This window comes from Pinus tabuliformis, chromosome 6 (assembly GCF_031772625.1).
Source record: "Pinus tabuliformis cultivar Carrire ecotype Pingquan chromosome 6, CPIR1, whole genome shotgun sequence".
Taxonomy (NCBI): Eukaryota; Viridiplantae; Streptophyta; class Pinopsida; order Pinales; family Pinaceae; genus Pinus; species Pinus tabuliformis.
In genome coordinates this window covers 627,339,673-627,355,923 of record NC_142292.1, presented here as the reverse complement: position 1 = coordinate 627,355,923, position 16,251 = coordinate 627,339,673, and the positions used below count along the sequence as shown (strand labels likewise).

General features: G+C 39.1%; 1 protein-coding gene across 1 annotated transcript in view; it reads left to right on the top strand.

Annotated features, from left to right (window-relative positions):
- Positions 1-10,822, top strand: part of LOC149260189 (uncharacterized) — a 44,263-nt gene extending 33,441 nt beyond the window's left edge. The window contains exon 2 of the mRNA XM_089419810.1: positions 9,831-10,822. Within this exon, the coding sequence (XP_089275936.1) occupies positions 9,831-10,507 (677 nt within the window). The 3' untranslated portion in view covers positions 10,508-10,822. The remainder of the gene's footprint in view (positions 1-9,830) is intronic.
- The last annotated feature ends 5,429 nt before the right edge of the window (positions 10,823-16,251 follow it).

The following is a 16,251-nucleotide window of genomic DNA, read 5'->3' as shown; positions in this document are numbered from 1 at the left end:
CATCTCATATGTTGTCTTCTTCTCATAGAGATGAGGAATAATATGATCTTTGACCCCCTCTAGAATAATCCTCTTTGCCTTGATATCATTCTTAGTATGTTGGGCCAACTGTTGGGGATCTTGTGGTGGCTGTATAATATTCTTGATAAACTCTCCCACCCCATTATCTTCCAACACTATTGTGATCCTTTCCTTCCATGAGGAGAAGTTAGAGGCTCCCTCTAAACAGTGATCTGCTCTCAGTCCTTGGTACACCATCCTCCTTGTCCAAAGAACGGTTCTTCACAAACCTGATCTTCTTGGCGCTGGTCTTTACGCTGTTCTCTGCTCTGATACCATTTAGATTTTCTGCGAAATTTTGCAACGGCTATGATGAATAATTTGAAACTAAATTCCTTTCACCAAGGCACAGAATTTCTCCACAGTATATAAGCAGCGGAATAAAACGCAGAGATAAAGAACACAGTCACACAATTAACTCAGTATTTTTCTTGGGAAACCCAACTAAGAAAACCCTCTCCTTGCTGTACAATTTTATTGATAGAGTAAATAGATCAAATACAAAGCAATCTGTCTATTGAGAACAGAGATGTTCTCCTGCTGATCTAGCCTAGACTTGCCTGCAAAAACTTTGATCACAGATCCTACTTCCTTGCGCAGTCTCTGCCCCTATTTCTAGCGCAGTTTGGGTCCCTATTATTTAGGGAAAACCTCCTAAATCCTAGCGCAAACCAACAGCAAGAAAGTCTCTCTACCACACCGTATTGGCTCCTCCAAAGTACACACTCTCAACAAGAAGCTCTCTCACACAAACTCGTGCAACAATAATGATTACAAACTTGTGCCTTCGTCCTCCTTTTATCAATTCGATCCATGCTAACTGTGTTCGAACTGAAATCTCTCCAATCATAGCTTGGAGTTGTAACTCGTCCTTGCCTCAATTGAAATTTTGGCATGATCATTAATGGCTGCTGCTCAATCTCCAACGAAAGGAGAATATGTTGGTGTTGGTGATGTTCCTCCATGTCTAACAGCTACTATCATTGCTGCATCTGCTGGAAGTGAGTTTGCCATTGCTTGAAATAGCCCTGCAATTTCAAGATCAAATTTTCATTGTGGAAATATTAAGCAGAAGATAAGGGCCCCAGATAAGATAAGATATGATAAGATAATTGTATTAATGTCCAATGTGTTGAATGGTGTTGTCATTGATGCCAATGTTGTCTTTGAACACTTATAATATTTGTCTATGATTATATTGATTGGAAGTTCTACTGGTCAAGAATCCCTAGAAAGGCGTGAAGCTCCTGCAGCATAGTCATGATGGCCCGCTTTTGATGAAGATTTTGACAAGGAAGATTAGTGCTTTTGGGGCACAAGACCTCCTTCATTTGCTTCTCCTCGTTGTGCCGATTCCAGTGGTAGGTGGCACCCCATATAACTCATCACGGTTGAGGAGATATGCTTGATTAAAGATTGAAGCCCCACCTTGTGGATAAAAGCCTTAAACAAGCAGCTTATTGATGTATTTATTTGTGGCTTTTTTAAAAAGAAAATTAAATTAATCTATGATGGGTTTATACTAGTCAAATTTGCTTGCAAAGGAAATTCCTGTCAAAGGCAAAAATATTATTTAAAATCAGGTAGGCTGACATAAGCGAATTAATTTTGGCTCCCAAACATTTCAAAATTTGAATTTCATTTTCAAATTTTGGAGGGACAACTTCCCTCCTTTTTGGACAGGTTGGCTCTATTATGAAGACCCCTTTTATCTCTATATATAGTGGTTCATCTTCACCACAAAGACATCAAATCAACGCATATTCATTCATGAAACCTCTGCGGCCCTGAGTAGTCACGACAATCTGGAGGTGCAGGTCGAAGGTTGAAGTTTGAAGTCTATCTTGTTATGGTTCTTCGCTGGATTGATTGTTTCTGATGCTATCTTAATCTTCTAAGAGAGGCCAAGTGTGACAAAGAATTGTGGTTAAATCTCTACATCTTTCTACTGTGATTTTTCGCCGGGGTACTGAGCATTTTCTGGGGCCTACTAGGCCCTTTTGGCAGACGTCTGTGATATCTTCTGAGGTTCCTCTCGTGGGCTTTGCTGAAGCATCTGTGGTGTGTTTTTGGCCCTCCAAGGGCTCTCTTCTAAGACAATTTTCTGAGTTTATTTTGCTACAATTAAGCTGCAGGCCCCGAGGACACTCGGCCCTGTTGAGAGATCATTTCAGAGGACATCCACATTAATATCTGAGGCTAATCTGATATGATTTTTTGTTAGACCGAGATTACTACTCAGGTTCTTTTGAGGCTGGCTCCAAGGTTTTATTGCTGAGGGTATTCATTGATTTCCAGACTTGACCCTTATGTTTTACTATGGACACACATCTCAACGTAAGCCCTGATCTGAGGTAATTACCGTAATTTAGGGCTCTCTGAGGTCTACTATTGGATCCCTGAGATTAGGGCATAACTGAACCTTTTCGGACCTGCTAAAAGAATTTTGTTGAGGCACGGATTAGGACTGACCACGTACTACATTCAACTACCTGAGGCCTGGTCTTTTTGAGTTTCTGAAGCAAATTCATAGCTCTCTTCTAATCTGAGGATTAACTTGTGTGGTCTATTCTGAAGCAGATGTAGGATACCTGTTATCTTTAAATGTCTGTTCTAAGGAAGGACGGCATCTTTATTTGGCACATCTGAAGTCAGATCAGAAACATCTTTTCAGGAATCTGGATTAGTCGACTCTCGGTTGACATATTGAAGAATAAATTATGGTAAGTTAAATCACTGGCTAAAAGGAATTCCTTGTACTTGTCTAAGGTTCCTTTTGGAACAATTATTAAGCCCTAACTCTGTGACGAGTACAGCATGAATTCCTGTTACATTTTGAAGGCAGAACAGAGGTTTTCAGTTGGAAGAAGTGGGTTTAAGGTCAAGGACTTTCTTGTTGAATTTCCATGACCTTGGGTCTAGGTTAGAGTTTTAAAATCACTGACGCTACCAAACCAAGAATCTCAACCATAAACTACTTTGCACAGCAGAAATATAAAGTAGTAAATCACATACACACAAATATACACACTTTTTAACAAAATTGCACAATATTGTACAATCCCAATCTTCATTATATTAAAACAAATCTGAATAATACAACAGCTTATGATATACAAGATACAATGAAAAACTTCGTTGCGCAACTTCGATGTCGTATCTTGTCCTGCCGGTCCTTCGCCCCTGTACTGCTCACTAGTAGTGCCTTAGTCCATCAAGGCCACTACACATCGAGACTCCAAGAGGGCTGCCTCCTAACAACACTGCAAGTCGATTCTGCTACAATGAACATGGGCTCATCAAACTGCTCTCTGGGTAGGCCTAATTCCCGAGCTCCAATCTGCCTTCTAGTAGCCTCTTTTGTCCATCAAAGAGCTACACATAAGGCTGCAATACTTCACCCAATCACGCACCAACAACGTCCTTCTTGTCTGCTGCTCTAGGGCTACTTTGGGTAGCCAACACACTGCCCTCTAATCAGATCAATGGTACCCAATCACGTCACTGCAAGATCTGCTCCGATGAAGACACACGATCACCCAATCTCGTCTTCAAATTGGCTCCCACAGGCTGCAAGGTAAACTGATCCAATCTGGTCAACACTTGACCCAACACTCCTCCACAAAACGCTGCTGTCCTCCACTGTTGTTTGTTGTTCCTGCAACTCTGGTTAGGGCACAAACTTCAGCCCTTAACCCTCCATGCAGTCAGCAACAAAATCCTTCAAGGGCTGTGGTTCTCCAAGGATAGGCTCCTCCACACCCACGCTGCCTCAAGGAGGCTTTGTTAACCCAACGCTGCCCTTGAAACAGCCTTAGCTGCTGGCTATGGCCTGCGGCCTAGCACAGCAGCAAGCTGTGGCTCTCGGCCTCCCTCAAATCAACCCAACGCTGCCCTTAACACAGCTGTGTAATGTCCTCTGCTCCTTGGCCTAGCAGCCCAGCATCTCGGCCCTAGAACAGTTGTCTTTTTAGCCCTTAAACAGCCCTTAGAAGGTCCACAATCATGCCCAGAACTCGGCCTCCAAACAGACCTCTCCCACGCTGCTCCTCGGCCTCCAATTCAGACTTATCCTCACGCTGTCCCTTGACCCTTTCTTGCTGCGGCTAGGGCATCCGAATTTCAGAGCTATCTTGGATGAATGTTGCACAAGATGGATGCCTAAATGACTCCAATACACCTCATATTTATACACAAAATGAGGGCTCCACGAATTCATGAAGAGACCCATCTATTGGACGAATTTTACATCAAGCCTACATGACTTGAAAACCAATAATTACTAGTCAACTTTAAAAATTCATAACTTCGTTTCTAGAGCTCTGATTTGAGTGATCTTTGGAGCGTTGGAATCAGCTCGCCAAGCTCTATCACCTCAAATTTTACCAAGCTCAAATTCATCATAGTTTTGACCCAAACATCAATGGGTGCAAAACCCCATACTTGGGTTCCAAGCCCACAAGCTGCCCTTGTGGTGCTTTGCCCTCCAAACCCTGAACCCTAGGGCTTGGAGTACCCTCCAAGCTACACAAATCAATATTTCTTCTATTGCTGTAGCAAGAGTAAGGCCTGATCAAGTCGTTTCAGACCAGATTTCTTAGAGACATATTGAGTAACTCAGTGATATTGTTGTGGGCAATATAATTAATTGATTCCTGTAGAAAAGTAAGGAAGAATGTCAGAAGGAAACAGTATATTGAGGGGAACTTCAGGCATCCTTTTCAGCGGCACACTTTGGATCAACAAGTTTGAAGGCATCAGTGATATCACTAATCAAAGGTATGTCTATGATTTGAAAGCTACATCGGTAGTTCTGAAGATCTGTTGGAGTAGACACATCCAAGGAAATCAAAAGTCCTCAACTGCTAAAATGGTTCCTATGCTACAACCCTAAGTGAATTGCCATTCCCTGCATGTCTATGCAGATGAATTGGGGTTTGACAAGGAACATATGATTGTATTGGGCTTGATATATTAGCTAATCTTGTGAGAAGACTTGTACTGTGTATGCTGCCAAGGTTATGTTACTAGAAGTATATATATCTACTGAGAAAGTATTTGTGAATCAAATTCTATATCTGCTTATATTACAGAGAGATATTACACAAAGAAGTGCATTGAATGTTCCAGGACCTAAACTATAAAAATGTTGTTTCAGTGATTAAGTGCTGGTCTTGTTAACATTGTCAGGGTTGTAGGAGATGATGTTCTTAGAACTGTTGCACTGTATTGTTGTCGGAGCTTTTGGATGTTGTGACTTGTTAAGCAAAGAAGGCTGATTGATTGTGAAAGCCTGTTCAAGTTCCAGTGAATCAAATGTACTGGTTAAAGCATTGACTAGATACTGCTAGGCTTTAACCAGCAACCAAGGAGTCAGAGTTTGTTGCTACTAATGTGACTATGTATGATTGTATAACAGCTAGGGTTTGACAGTGTATATGACTTAGTTATTGACACAGTTATACAAGATGCAGCTTGATGATTTGTGGGACATGGTAAAGAGTGTATTGATGACTGCTGCTAATAAGGTTTGTCAATATTGATTGTTGAAGACAAAGGACAGAAGTTGTAATATATTTTTGCTGCTAGGAAGACGTATTGTTGAATCAGAATTTGTATTACTATTTAGGCCCGAGAGCATGGCTGAGCTAGAGTGAATTGCGGCTAGGGATTGATGGATTGATGAACGGTTCTTGTTGGTCATAGTATTGCTGAAATGCCTGTCTGCAAAATGTGTTTTATGAACTGATGCAACAGTGTTTGGACAATGAGAGTAGTGACTATGAGGTGCAGTAATCAAGTGTTGTGACCAGTGTGATCTATTTATTCATTTATCTTTTATTTTCAGGGTGGCAGGGTGGTGCTAGGGCAGGTTGGAACCTATGCAGGGTGTTGGAGCATCCTTTCAGTCGAAGTTGAAAAAACCAGGGCATTGGAGCGTTTTTCAGATTTCTAGTTGAGGTTGGTAAACTAGGGCATTGAAGCGTCCTTCTAGTTGGAGTTGGTAAACCAGGGCGTTGGAATGTCTTTTTAGTTGGAGCCTTCGTCTAGTTGTAGCTGGAGAATCTCGGAAGTTGGAGCTTCCTATTGATGTAAATTTTGAAGACCTATATTAAGAAGCATTCGATGGTTTTTCTCCTAGAAGGGTTTCCACCTAAAAATCTTTGATGTTGTGCATTGTTGAATGGTGTTGTTATATGTTCATGTGATGTAATGCTAACTTATGCCTTGATATGATGCTAATGATAGTTAAATCTCCGTGAAGTTAAAATTAACTAATTAAAGTGAAAACTGATTTATCCCCCTCTTAGTATTTCCAACACAGCTGATGACCAGAAAAGGAGGTCAACGGGACTGTGATAGGTACAATAACATCAGTATACAGTGGGAGTGCTAAAGTGGCTCCTAATCTAAAACCCCAAACAGACAACTCCAAAGAATGGAGAGATGGTCCAGGAGAAGGATGTATAAGATGAGTGGTTTATTGTAAGAAGCAATCCTGGATCACTGGAGCACTTTCTCGTAACATTTGAGGTCCAGAGTGAAGGTTGTTGATGGAAGAAACTGCTTTTAGGCTTGTGACCTTTGTAATGTCAGATTTAAGAGCATCTACTTCTACTCAAGGGCCATTTGTTGGCCCTCCCAGATAGAGGGATTGGATTTTGTTCTCATGTGTCTCCAAGCCAAAGAAAACCTATGTTGAGAGATGATCCTATCGGTATGGAGAAAGTGGCAACAGCATGTAGGACAGGTAGAGAGGTGAACCTCTTCCATTCTTGAAGAAGCCATCCAGTGCAAGTGGGGAATAGGGTTGAATTTGACAGCTGACCATCAATAGCAGTGACGAGGAAGAGGCATGCTCCTAGTGGTGGTCCAACGGAGAAGATCTTACAACGCAGGCTCTAAGAGGAGGTGGATCTTACTGTAGGGTACTTTTTCTCTCTCAATTTCTTTTCACTTAACACTGCAGTCTCCTTTATTTATGAAGATGTGTCAAGCTCTAGTTGAATAGGTTCCAGTGGGGTATGTACCTCCCAATTTGGAAAAACTTAGAACCACATTGTTGGTCAAAAACTTAAAGAAAATGGGGTTGATAAACTCTTAGAAATGTTAATTTTTATACCTTGGAAGTGTCCTTCAGCCATGGTGCACGTGTTAGGGACCTGGGAACACATTGCAGTTGCAGGAGCAGTGAATACAGACTCTGTTAGCTTAGGGCATAGTCTTCGGTCCTGTATGGCACATTGATTTTGGAAGACAGTTCTGCATTATAAGATGGACTGTAGTTCTAATTTTAGCTGTCCAGATTTAGCAATTTACCCAGTTTTAGGAGCAGTAGTTTCTCCAGACTTTGCCACTTTCCTATTTTTGAATTGAAATTTTCAGACTGAGAGAAGTTCTGTTTTTAGGTTGCTTTTGTGTAGCTTTAGATAAAGCACACGAGGTAAACTTAGTCTAGAGAGAGGGCACAGATCCCAATGAGGTTACTCTTCTTGCTGGAGCACTGCATTAAATACAGTTTCTTCATGCCCAGTTGAGAGTGCTAATCTCAGAGCCAGAAGTAGAGCAAGGGATGGATCTGCTTTTATTATAAATCCTAGATTGTTAGAAGTCCTCAGCACATGGTAAGACTCAAGAGTCCTAGTCTGATATGTAACCTACCTAATCAGGAAAACATAAAAACTGAGATCTCTATCAAACTGTAATCTAAAATCTACTGGATACTGAAACACATCCCGCTGAAGAAAGTAACAGCAACTTGCATGTACACATCTGAAACTCATGGCACATCACTGTTTATTACTCTCTTGTAAACAGAAAATACACGGAATGCTCCAAACTCTATCCTTTAGTGACTGCTTCCTACTCTGAGAAACTGAGTAAAATTTATTCCCCTACCTTTTCCTTTATAATCTAGGAGGTACAATGAATATAGACACATGCACAACAGTACCTTAACTGAAATAAAGCTAAACCCTAGATTTATTCTTGGCCTTGGTATTAGTGCCCTCAACCTACATTAAAGAGCTATTCGGAGGAAGTTTTGCCCACCCGAGGAGAGTGCAAGTAATGCATGCATGCCTCTCTCTCTTCTAGAGATCTTTGTCTTGTCTAATCTTGGAAACTTTCCATATGCAAAGCACCCTAAATGTCTGTGCATGCAACTACTAACTCGAGCAAACTCAGAAAAGTATCTAAACTGGAACTAAACTCAGGATGGTGCTTTTCACATGCATGCACCAATCTCTCTGTCCCCCTCATAAATGCTCCTGTGCCCTCGTTACTGTTGTACAAAACTGCTAAAGGAGGGTATACTCTTTTGCTGTCATTGAGACTGTTATACAGATAGCTGTATAGAATCTCTGCTGGACTAACTGCTGCAATAACTTCTCTTCATGCATCCATCTCTTCTCTATTTCCTACTGCCATTAATGGTGTCCCGCTGGACATGTCTTAGGTACTAAAAGTCCAACACTCCCTCTTACCGTGGAAGGTGTTTTCTGCCAAACAAAAGATACTCCCTTTGCATCTGGAATCTACTCTATGCTAGGGCTTGGTCAAACAATTGACCAAATATGAAGCTGGATCACTGCTTCTTTCTGTACTCTTAACTCTCTTCAAAATCTTCAAGGTGAAAAACTTCTGTACAAGGAACACTGCATCAACAACATGCCTACCTCCTTTTGTCCTTCATGCAGTCTTCACCGGTCAAATTCTTCTCACTTGGCATTAAGCATCTTTTACTGTCTATGATAATTGAATAGTATTGACCAGTTATCTCTTTCTCTAAGAATCACTCAGTACCATTATGCAAAGCTTGGTTATAAATCCAGTTGGTTTGAAGAACTATTGTTGACAGTCTAGTTATGGCCAGAACGATGGTTTTACATAATATTGGCTTTTCTATTCTAAGTGCCCAGGTTATTATACTGACGGCTTATTCAATAAATTTTTTCCTCAAATTGTGGGTGAATAGATTGTTTGCAACATTGCAATTTCAATAGGTAGAATTTTGGAATGCAAATTCGTTTCACATTCACTTTTGTTTGCTGCACACTCAGTGATACTGTCCTTGCTGTATAAGCTGGCCCTACCATGTCTTATTTTATTTGCAATGTTCTGAATAGATGTCTTTACTGAAATCATGGGGCTTCAAATGCTTGCAACTCCTTATGAATATACACATAGTGATAAGTAAAAGGAGGTTGTTGTAGTAGTAGGCTGTCATTGCAATCCATTTATTGTGCTATTAGCACAATTGCTTTACCTATTCAGGCTTCAAAACATAATGAAAAGTTGTTTGACTCATTGGTCTAGCGATATCTTGTTACCAATTTGTAGTGCTCTTATTTAGCATACTGCCCATATGCTTGTTGAGTTCTTGCCAAACTTGAGAAATAAATTTTGTTTGACATACTCACAAATTTCTTTCTTGGCCATTTAAATAGTATACATCTACAGTTAATGCTGCAGAAATTTTAGAAACCATAGCATATCTTTGAACTGCAAAAGATGAACCTACTTAGAAGATGTGTCCACTACAAAAATTGTTGGCCATTTCACATGATGTATTGGCAATAGTTCTTGCAATTTTGTTTGTGAATTTATATTTTTGATATAAGTAATTCCAATACGAAAATTTTGAAAAACAGATGCATACAAATGTCATTAAAGTGAATTCTTTTTATGTTTTTCATCATAGTTAGTGTAGTTTCTCTATTATTTTTTCTTACCATTTTCTGATACATGGTTGCCTGCTTTGTAATTAGGTTATGGCTCTCGCGTTTCTGATGGTTGGGGCCAATACTCTAGCCTCGGCCAGTACCTTTCACAGAACTCATCCTTTCAAAATGGAAGCTCCAAGTTTGTCTGGATTCCTAGAGCTCATACAAGGTTGTTTTCAAAAGCTAGTGGCAATGCTGTAGATCCAAATGATAATAAAATAACTATAGGGCCTCCAAAGTCTGATGAGAAGGATGATAATGTAGTTTATTATGGGCCAATTTCTGATACAATTAGAAAGGTGAAGTTGTTATCACTCTCTACCTGCTGCTTATCTGTTTCACTAGGTCCTGTGATAACTTTTCTTACATCCCCTGAGCTGAATGTAATTGTAAAAGGAGCTGTTGGAGCGACTGTTATTTTTATTAGTGCTTCCACAACTGCTACTCTCCATTGGTTTGCTAGCCCTTATGTGCACAAACTCAAATGGAAACCAGGCTCTGATAGCTTTGAGGTTGAAGTTTTATCATGGCTAGCAACTTATTTACCTAGGACAATACAGTTCTCTGATATTAAATCCCCGGATACAAATAGGCCTTATGTCACCTTCAAAGCAAATGGAAATTACTACTTCATTGACACTGAGCGTTTCCAGAATAAGGCTTTACTTGCAAGACTGACACCTAAACAACCAACTACATCACCAACTCTGAAGAACGTATAGATTACACAGACAAAGATGACTTTTGCGCAGTATTGCAACTAAGAGAAAAAAATGTCTTACATTTTGACCAAGAACATATCATTTGGCACTGGAGAGTACATTCTAGTGTTGCTCTCAGTTAACTGTTTATTGAGGCACATTTTCCCTTCTAGATGCTAGACATGGCTTGGCTAAAAGCCTTCAGTTTTGCTTGGTGTGTTTATATTAATAATTACCGAAGTTTGGTATCTTAGTAAATGAGAGTCAGACTTTAAAAAGAATACAATTTCTGTGGAATTTGAAATTCTTGTAAATGCATCAGTCCATAATTCTAGATGAATACTTGTAGGATTCAAAAGTGTATTAAATGACTCTTCTGCAATCAGAAAGGGTATATGTGAAACTTTGAAATATTTTAATGATATCACATCCATATTTAATGTTGAAAGGGAAAACAGGGCCTCAGCCATCTGCAGTTAAATTAATATCTTTAATGCCAGCCACTATTTCTTAATTTTTTGTTCATGCAGAGTTGAGCATGTTCCGAAATTTATCGTCAGACCAGGTTTTTTGTTGGTCTTTCAGGGAGTTATAAATAGGAAACATAGGCTGTGAAGGAAAAACCATAGCAAGAATGAAATCGTGGATTGTTTTATCATTTTAATTTATGCATTGGCATTAGTGAATCTTGATTTCAGTTTTCAGAGCATTTTCTCTGGTACATATAAATATCAGGTTTTTTTTTTAGTTCATACCCTTGAGTTATCAAGGTTGTGTGGTAGTTGTTTCTCAGTATTTCAGCTACCTATCATTGAGGACCTCTGCAATGCTAACAAAATATCAGGCAAATTAGTATTATTTGGTTTAATGTTTATGATAGATAGCTACTGAACTAGGAACGAGATATCTTGTTAGTTTGGAGTGAAATATGAAAGAAAAACCATCAGCATAGCCATGATGATGTATCAACTGCCCACTGTAAATGGGAGTGCTTCACGGTGTTTGTATTAGACTCCATTTTAATCTAAAAATACTCCATATATATCTATATTTATATCTTTCCTTTGGAACGGTAACTTTAAAAAATTCACTGTTTCACAATGTACAGAAAGTATGTTGGACAACATTTCGTAATTTCAGTTTTTCCTATCACGGTTTTGTACTGCTCAGCTTTGCACATCTGATCTCAAGATGTTCAGGGATTGAAAATGTTTAACTTGGTGGGTTTGAGGATCCCCTAAGCTATCAAACATATTATTTTGTGAATGATCTGGGTGATTTTTGATGTCCTTTTGGGAGCGATCTTAGTTTTGGCTTGCTTGTACATGATTTCAATCATAAAGGTTGTTAGAATTGCATCCTCATTTTTGGTATTCGTGTTGGTTGTTTCAAAAGATAAGCAACATACATTGCCGCTGCAATATGTTATCAAATATAATCAACATATACAAAAAAGACACTTTTTGAAATATACGTGATTTATGATTGTTCTTTGAAATTTTCATGATTTGTGATTGTTATAGGGATGCAAGCCATTTGGATTGACCCCTTTAACTGTGTATTCACCATGAAGTTCCAGGAAAAAATTATATAAGGTGGCGAGTTCTGAAATAGATTAGCCACGTACTCTAATACATGCGAATGCTGTTAGTAGCGTGACCATGGGTTGAACAAAATAAGTTTAGGATGCTACTCAGTGGGGAGTTATGTGACTGGCAACTTGGACCTAGGCATGGTTTGGGAATATTAACGTTAAATGTTGGTCAGTTTCTATTCACGATTCTTGTTAGGGATTTGAACCAGAGATATCCGACACTTTTTATGTTGAAGATTCACCAAATCAAAATGAAGCGTTGCTGTAATATCTTAACAACGAAACTTGGATTATTTAAATTTTCGTATTTTCTGCCTTACTAATTTAATATATAAAAGCAAACAATGATAGTGTTTTTGACAATGATTTTATGGAAACGTTGTTAATTTACCTTTCTAATACAAAATAGAATTTTGGATTAAAATGTTGGAAAAAACCATAAGATGTATGGTAAATTTTTGGGACCTCAGGGGAGAATCCAAGAGCATGTATGTTGAGAATCATGGCTTTTAAGATCTTAGAGAATAATTATATATATAAATAATGTAAATGGAAAATGACAAATTTGAAATAACGTAGGATGTTTGTAAGCATTGAGAATATGTTCCATATTTCAATATACATACTAGTGATGTTTAGGAGTTGACGGGCGATTATACACTAAGTAGTAAGTTTAACAAGGTTTATTCTGAACTTGGAATAAAAAACAATGGGTAAGACAAATTGTTAGCTACCACTTTTAAGTATAAGGAGATACTCAAGTTTTATTGTGCAATAACAACTTTCCAAATAATCCCCACATCAAGAAATACAAAAAACACATACAACCAAATATGATGTGCAAGTATAACAAATGCACATAGATTATTTCACGACATTGAGAGGCACTTTGCTTGCTACCTTATGTTTATTTTCTAGTATCTTGTATCCTCGATGTTGTCCCGACTTATCCATAACCATACAAAATCCCTGCAACACTATTAAATTAAAATCCTTGTGCGAACCATGACTGGAATAGCTAAGACTGGACCCAACTATGGGCGTGTCCGCTGCTTCGCTGAAATATTTGCCATTCCAAACAACACTGTCCCAATATGTTGTCTCATTCTTCCACATTAGCATGAACTAGACGGCTCCATTTCGATCCATGCGCAGGTTGAAGGGGCCATAACATAGATACCAAGGGCTCCTCCATGCCGACAACTTATGGCTGTTACTAACCATCATGTCTCTCAACCATTCATTTTGCAGATAGTCGAAGCTCTGCCTAATGATGTCAGAGTTATTCTTGGCACTCAAAACAACCAAGTTACTAGAATTTGTTATCACAGATGAAGAGGGCTTCTTCCTATTTCCCTCATAGGACCAAATAATGCATCCCCCATAAGACAAAAGGAGGTGCCCATCCTTTGTGAGATTAAAAATGTTGGATGCATCTTGCAGCAATTGCTACATGTTGGCCATCGAAACAATTGTTTGCTGTGAAGCTTGGGCATACCAAATACCTAGATACCATTTTTTATCGTTGTTGTGGTTGAGATGGAAAAATCCCAATTTGAAGATCTGGCCCTTAGAAATCTTGGTCTGATTACGCATGAGAGAGGTGTCAAACTCTATGTTCTTTGAAGCTGCATCTTCTGCATCGGTGGGCAATATACAGGAGTTGTTCTTTCATGGTCTTTTCGCTACCCATTCTAAAATTAGTGAGCTGCGTTGTTGCCACACCATGCTCATGAGCCCATTATAACATGTTCATGATTGTGGTCCCGCCTTTGTATGTTGTCTTGTGTTCAACTTGAATGAGTCGATATGGCATTACCCATTTCATGATTCTCATTAAATGTTGTTTGAAACTTTTAGATATGAGCTGTGTGGAAGTTTTCCCTGTCCGACATTTTGGGTGGACACAATCTGATATTAATGGGGGACTAACTGTGATATTCAATTTGAACAATTCACTTACTTCTTCACGGAGTGATGACTAACTGGAATTCACTTTGTACAAAGATTCAGGGCTTTGTGCTATTATATAGTCTCGCATTGAATTGAATTGAAAAATTTTAATGACGTCCAAGAGACCAAAACCATCTAACGGACCTAGATATCCAACCAACAAAACATCATACAATCAAGTTTCTCTCCATAACAACCCTCTTGGCGGGAATCATGGTAAAAAAGTTTGTTGCCTTGTGAAGCTTTCCTTCCACAAATAGCTCACATAGACTGTCCACTTTCATGTCGCTTTCGAACTGACTACAAATGTCCTTATAGGCAGGACACTACATGATAAAGTGCTATTCGGTTTCAACTGCTCCTTCCTCACAAAAGACACAAGTTCTTTCTTCCCACTCTTCCTTGGGAACTACCCATCTACCTGTTTCACATCTTAAGATGATGTGATTCGGTCCTTATCTGTGCTATTAAGATCTTAGCCTTTCCCTTGAGTGTGGCAATCAAATAGGCCTTTTCATTATGTAACCATGTTGGGTTGAAATGATTAACATATGTCATTTTTTTACAGCCAACCTGTTTTTCCCACGTGGCAGTCTTGAATTTTTCAAGTACCCAATTTTTTATTTCCACATTAGAATTAGGAATGTATCGCCAATTGATTCCCCATTTTCCCATCCTCTTGTCATGTTGCTACCCTCAAATTTTCCTTCCTACGCTTTAACTCTTTTGCCACAATCAACTTGGGCCACCAGTGTTCATCCATGCCATCCACGTTTTTTAAATATGTTAACAAACGAATGATTGTGAAAGCTTCCATCGGTAAGAAACCAGCCTTTGCGATCAAGTGTTTTTGAATTCTTTCTACTTGTCTCCATTTGTTGTTTGACAAGTTGCTCCACCAAACATCGCACCCATAGAGGACAACCAGAGTGACTAACAAGCCAAAAAGAGTTTTCTTGGTTTTCCAATCTCATAATTCTACTTTCCTACATCTGTTCTGAAGAAGGTAAGAAACTCTCCATCCCCCTTGAATCTTTTTAGTTCTACATGTCTCTCAACTGACCCTGTTGTGAAAAACAATTCCTAAGTACTTGTACTCTTCCACTAACTCTAAGGCTTTTCCCTAAAAAATAAAGCTAACTTGTTTTTTCCGCTTCAAAGAGAAGATCATGACTTTAGTTTTGCTAGTGTTTACTTGCATCCCCACCTCTTGACATAAGAGCTCTAATGCCTTCAAATGCTCTCTCAAACCATGAGCAGATTTCACAGTTAGAATAAGATCGCTTGCATATAGAAGCAACTTCACCACATATCCTGCGAATTGAACACCCTCTCCATTAGTGTTGTTCACCCATTCTTCCAGCTTATCAATATATAAACTGAAAAGCGTGGGGGGAAGAGGGCACCCTCGTTTAAACCCTATGTCACTAACAAAGCATTCAAAAACATCTTCCCTAGCTCTGATTTTTGCGCTAACTTTCTCGTAATGTTTATGCACAACTGCTCTATGCTCCCTTGGAATTTCGAGCTCTTCCATTCTTTCTAGCGCTGATCTCTAGGTATAGTGTCAAAAGCTTTCTTGAAGTCAAAGAAGTAGCAAAAGGCCTCCTCGCTCTGGATGTCCCAAACTTTTTCAATGAAGTCCCTAAGAGTGATGCAATGATCAATAGTAGAGTGCCTTGGCCTAAAACCAACTTGCCCTTTAGCTCTTTTACCCTCTTTTTCTGCCCAGTTGCTGATTCTATGCTCCAACATGCTCCCAAACAATTTTCCAAGAAGAGGATTGACCATAATAGTGTGGTAATTAGTGGGATTATTGATGTCTCCACTTTTGTAAAGAGGGATAACCACGCTCATAGTCCATTCCACTAGAAAATTTCCTTGCGTGATCTTGTTGAATATCCTTTTAATGATTGGGGCCAAGGTCTCAACACCCCACTTTAAAAATTTTGCCTGCAAACCATCAATGTCTTGAGCCTTACCACTTGCTAAAATTTTTATACCCCACTTGACCTCCTCCACTGAGAATAACTCGGTTGTAGAGTTGATTATGGGGGGGTTACTTTTCTCTTGATCTCTCTCATAGAGGAGCTTCACATAATCTAATCATTGCGTAACTACTATATTATTGTTTGTTTTCTGTCTTTTGTTGTAGCTTATGCCAAAAACCTTTGGGGTTGTTCTTTCCCAAAGAAATTAATTCATTCCTTCTTGTAGC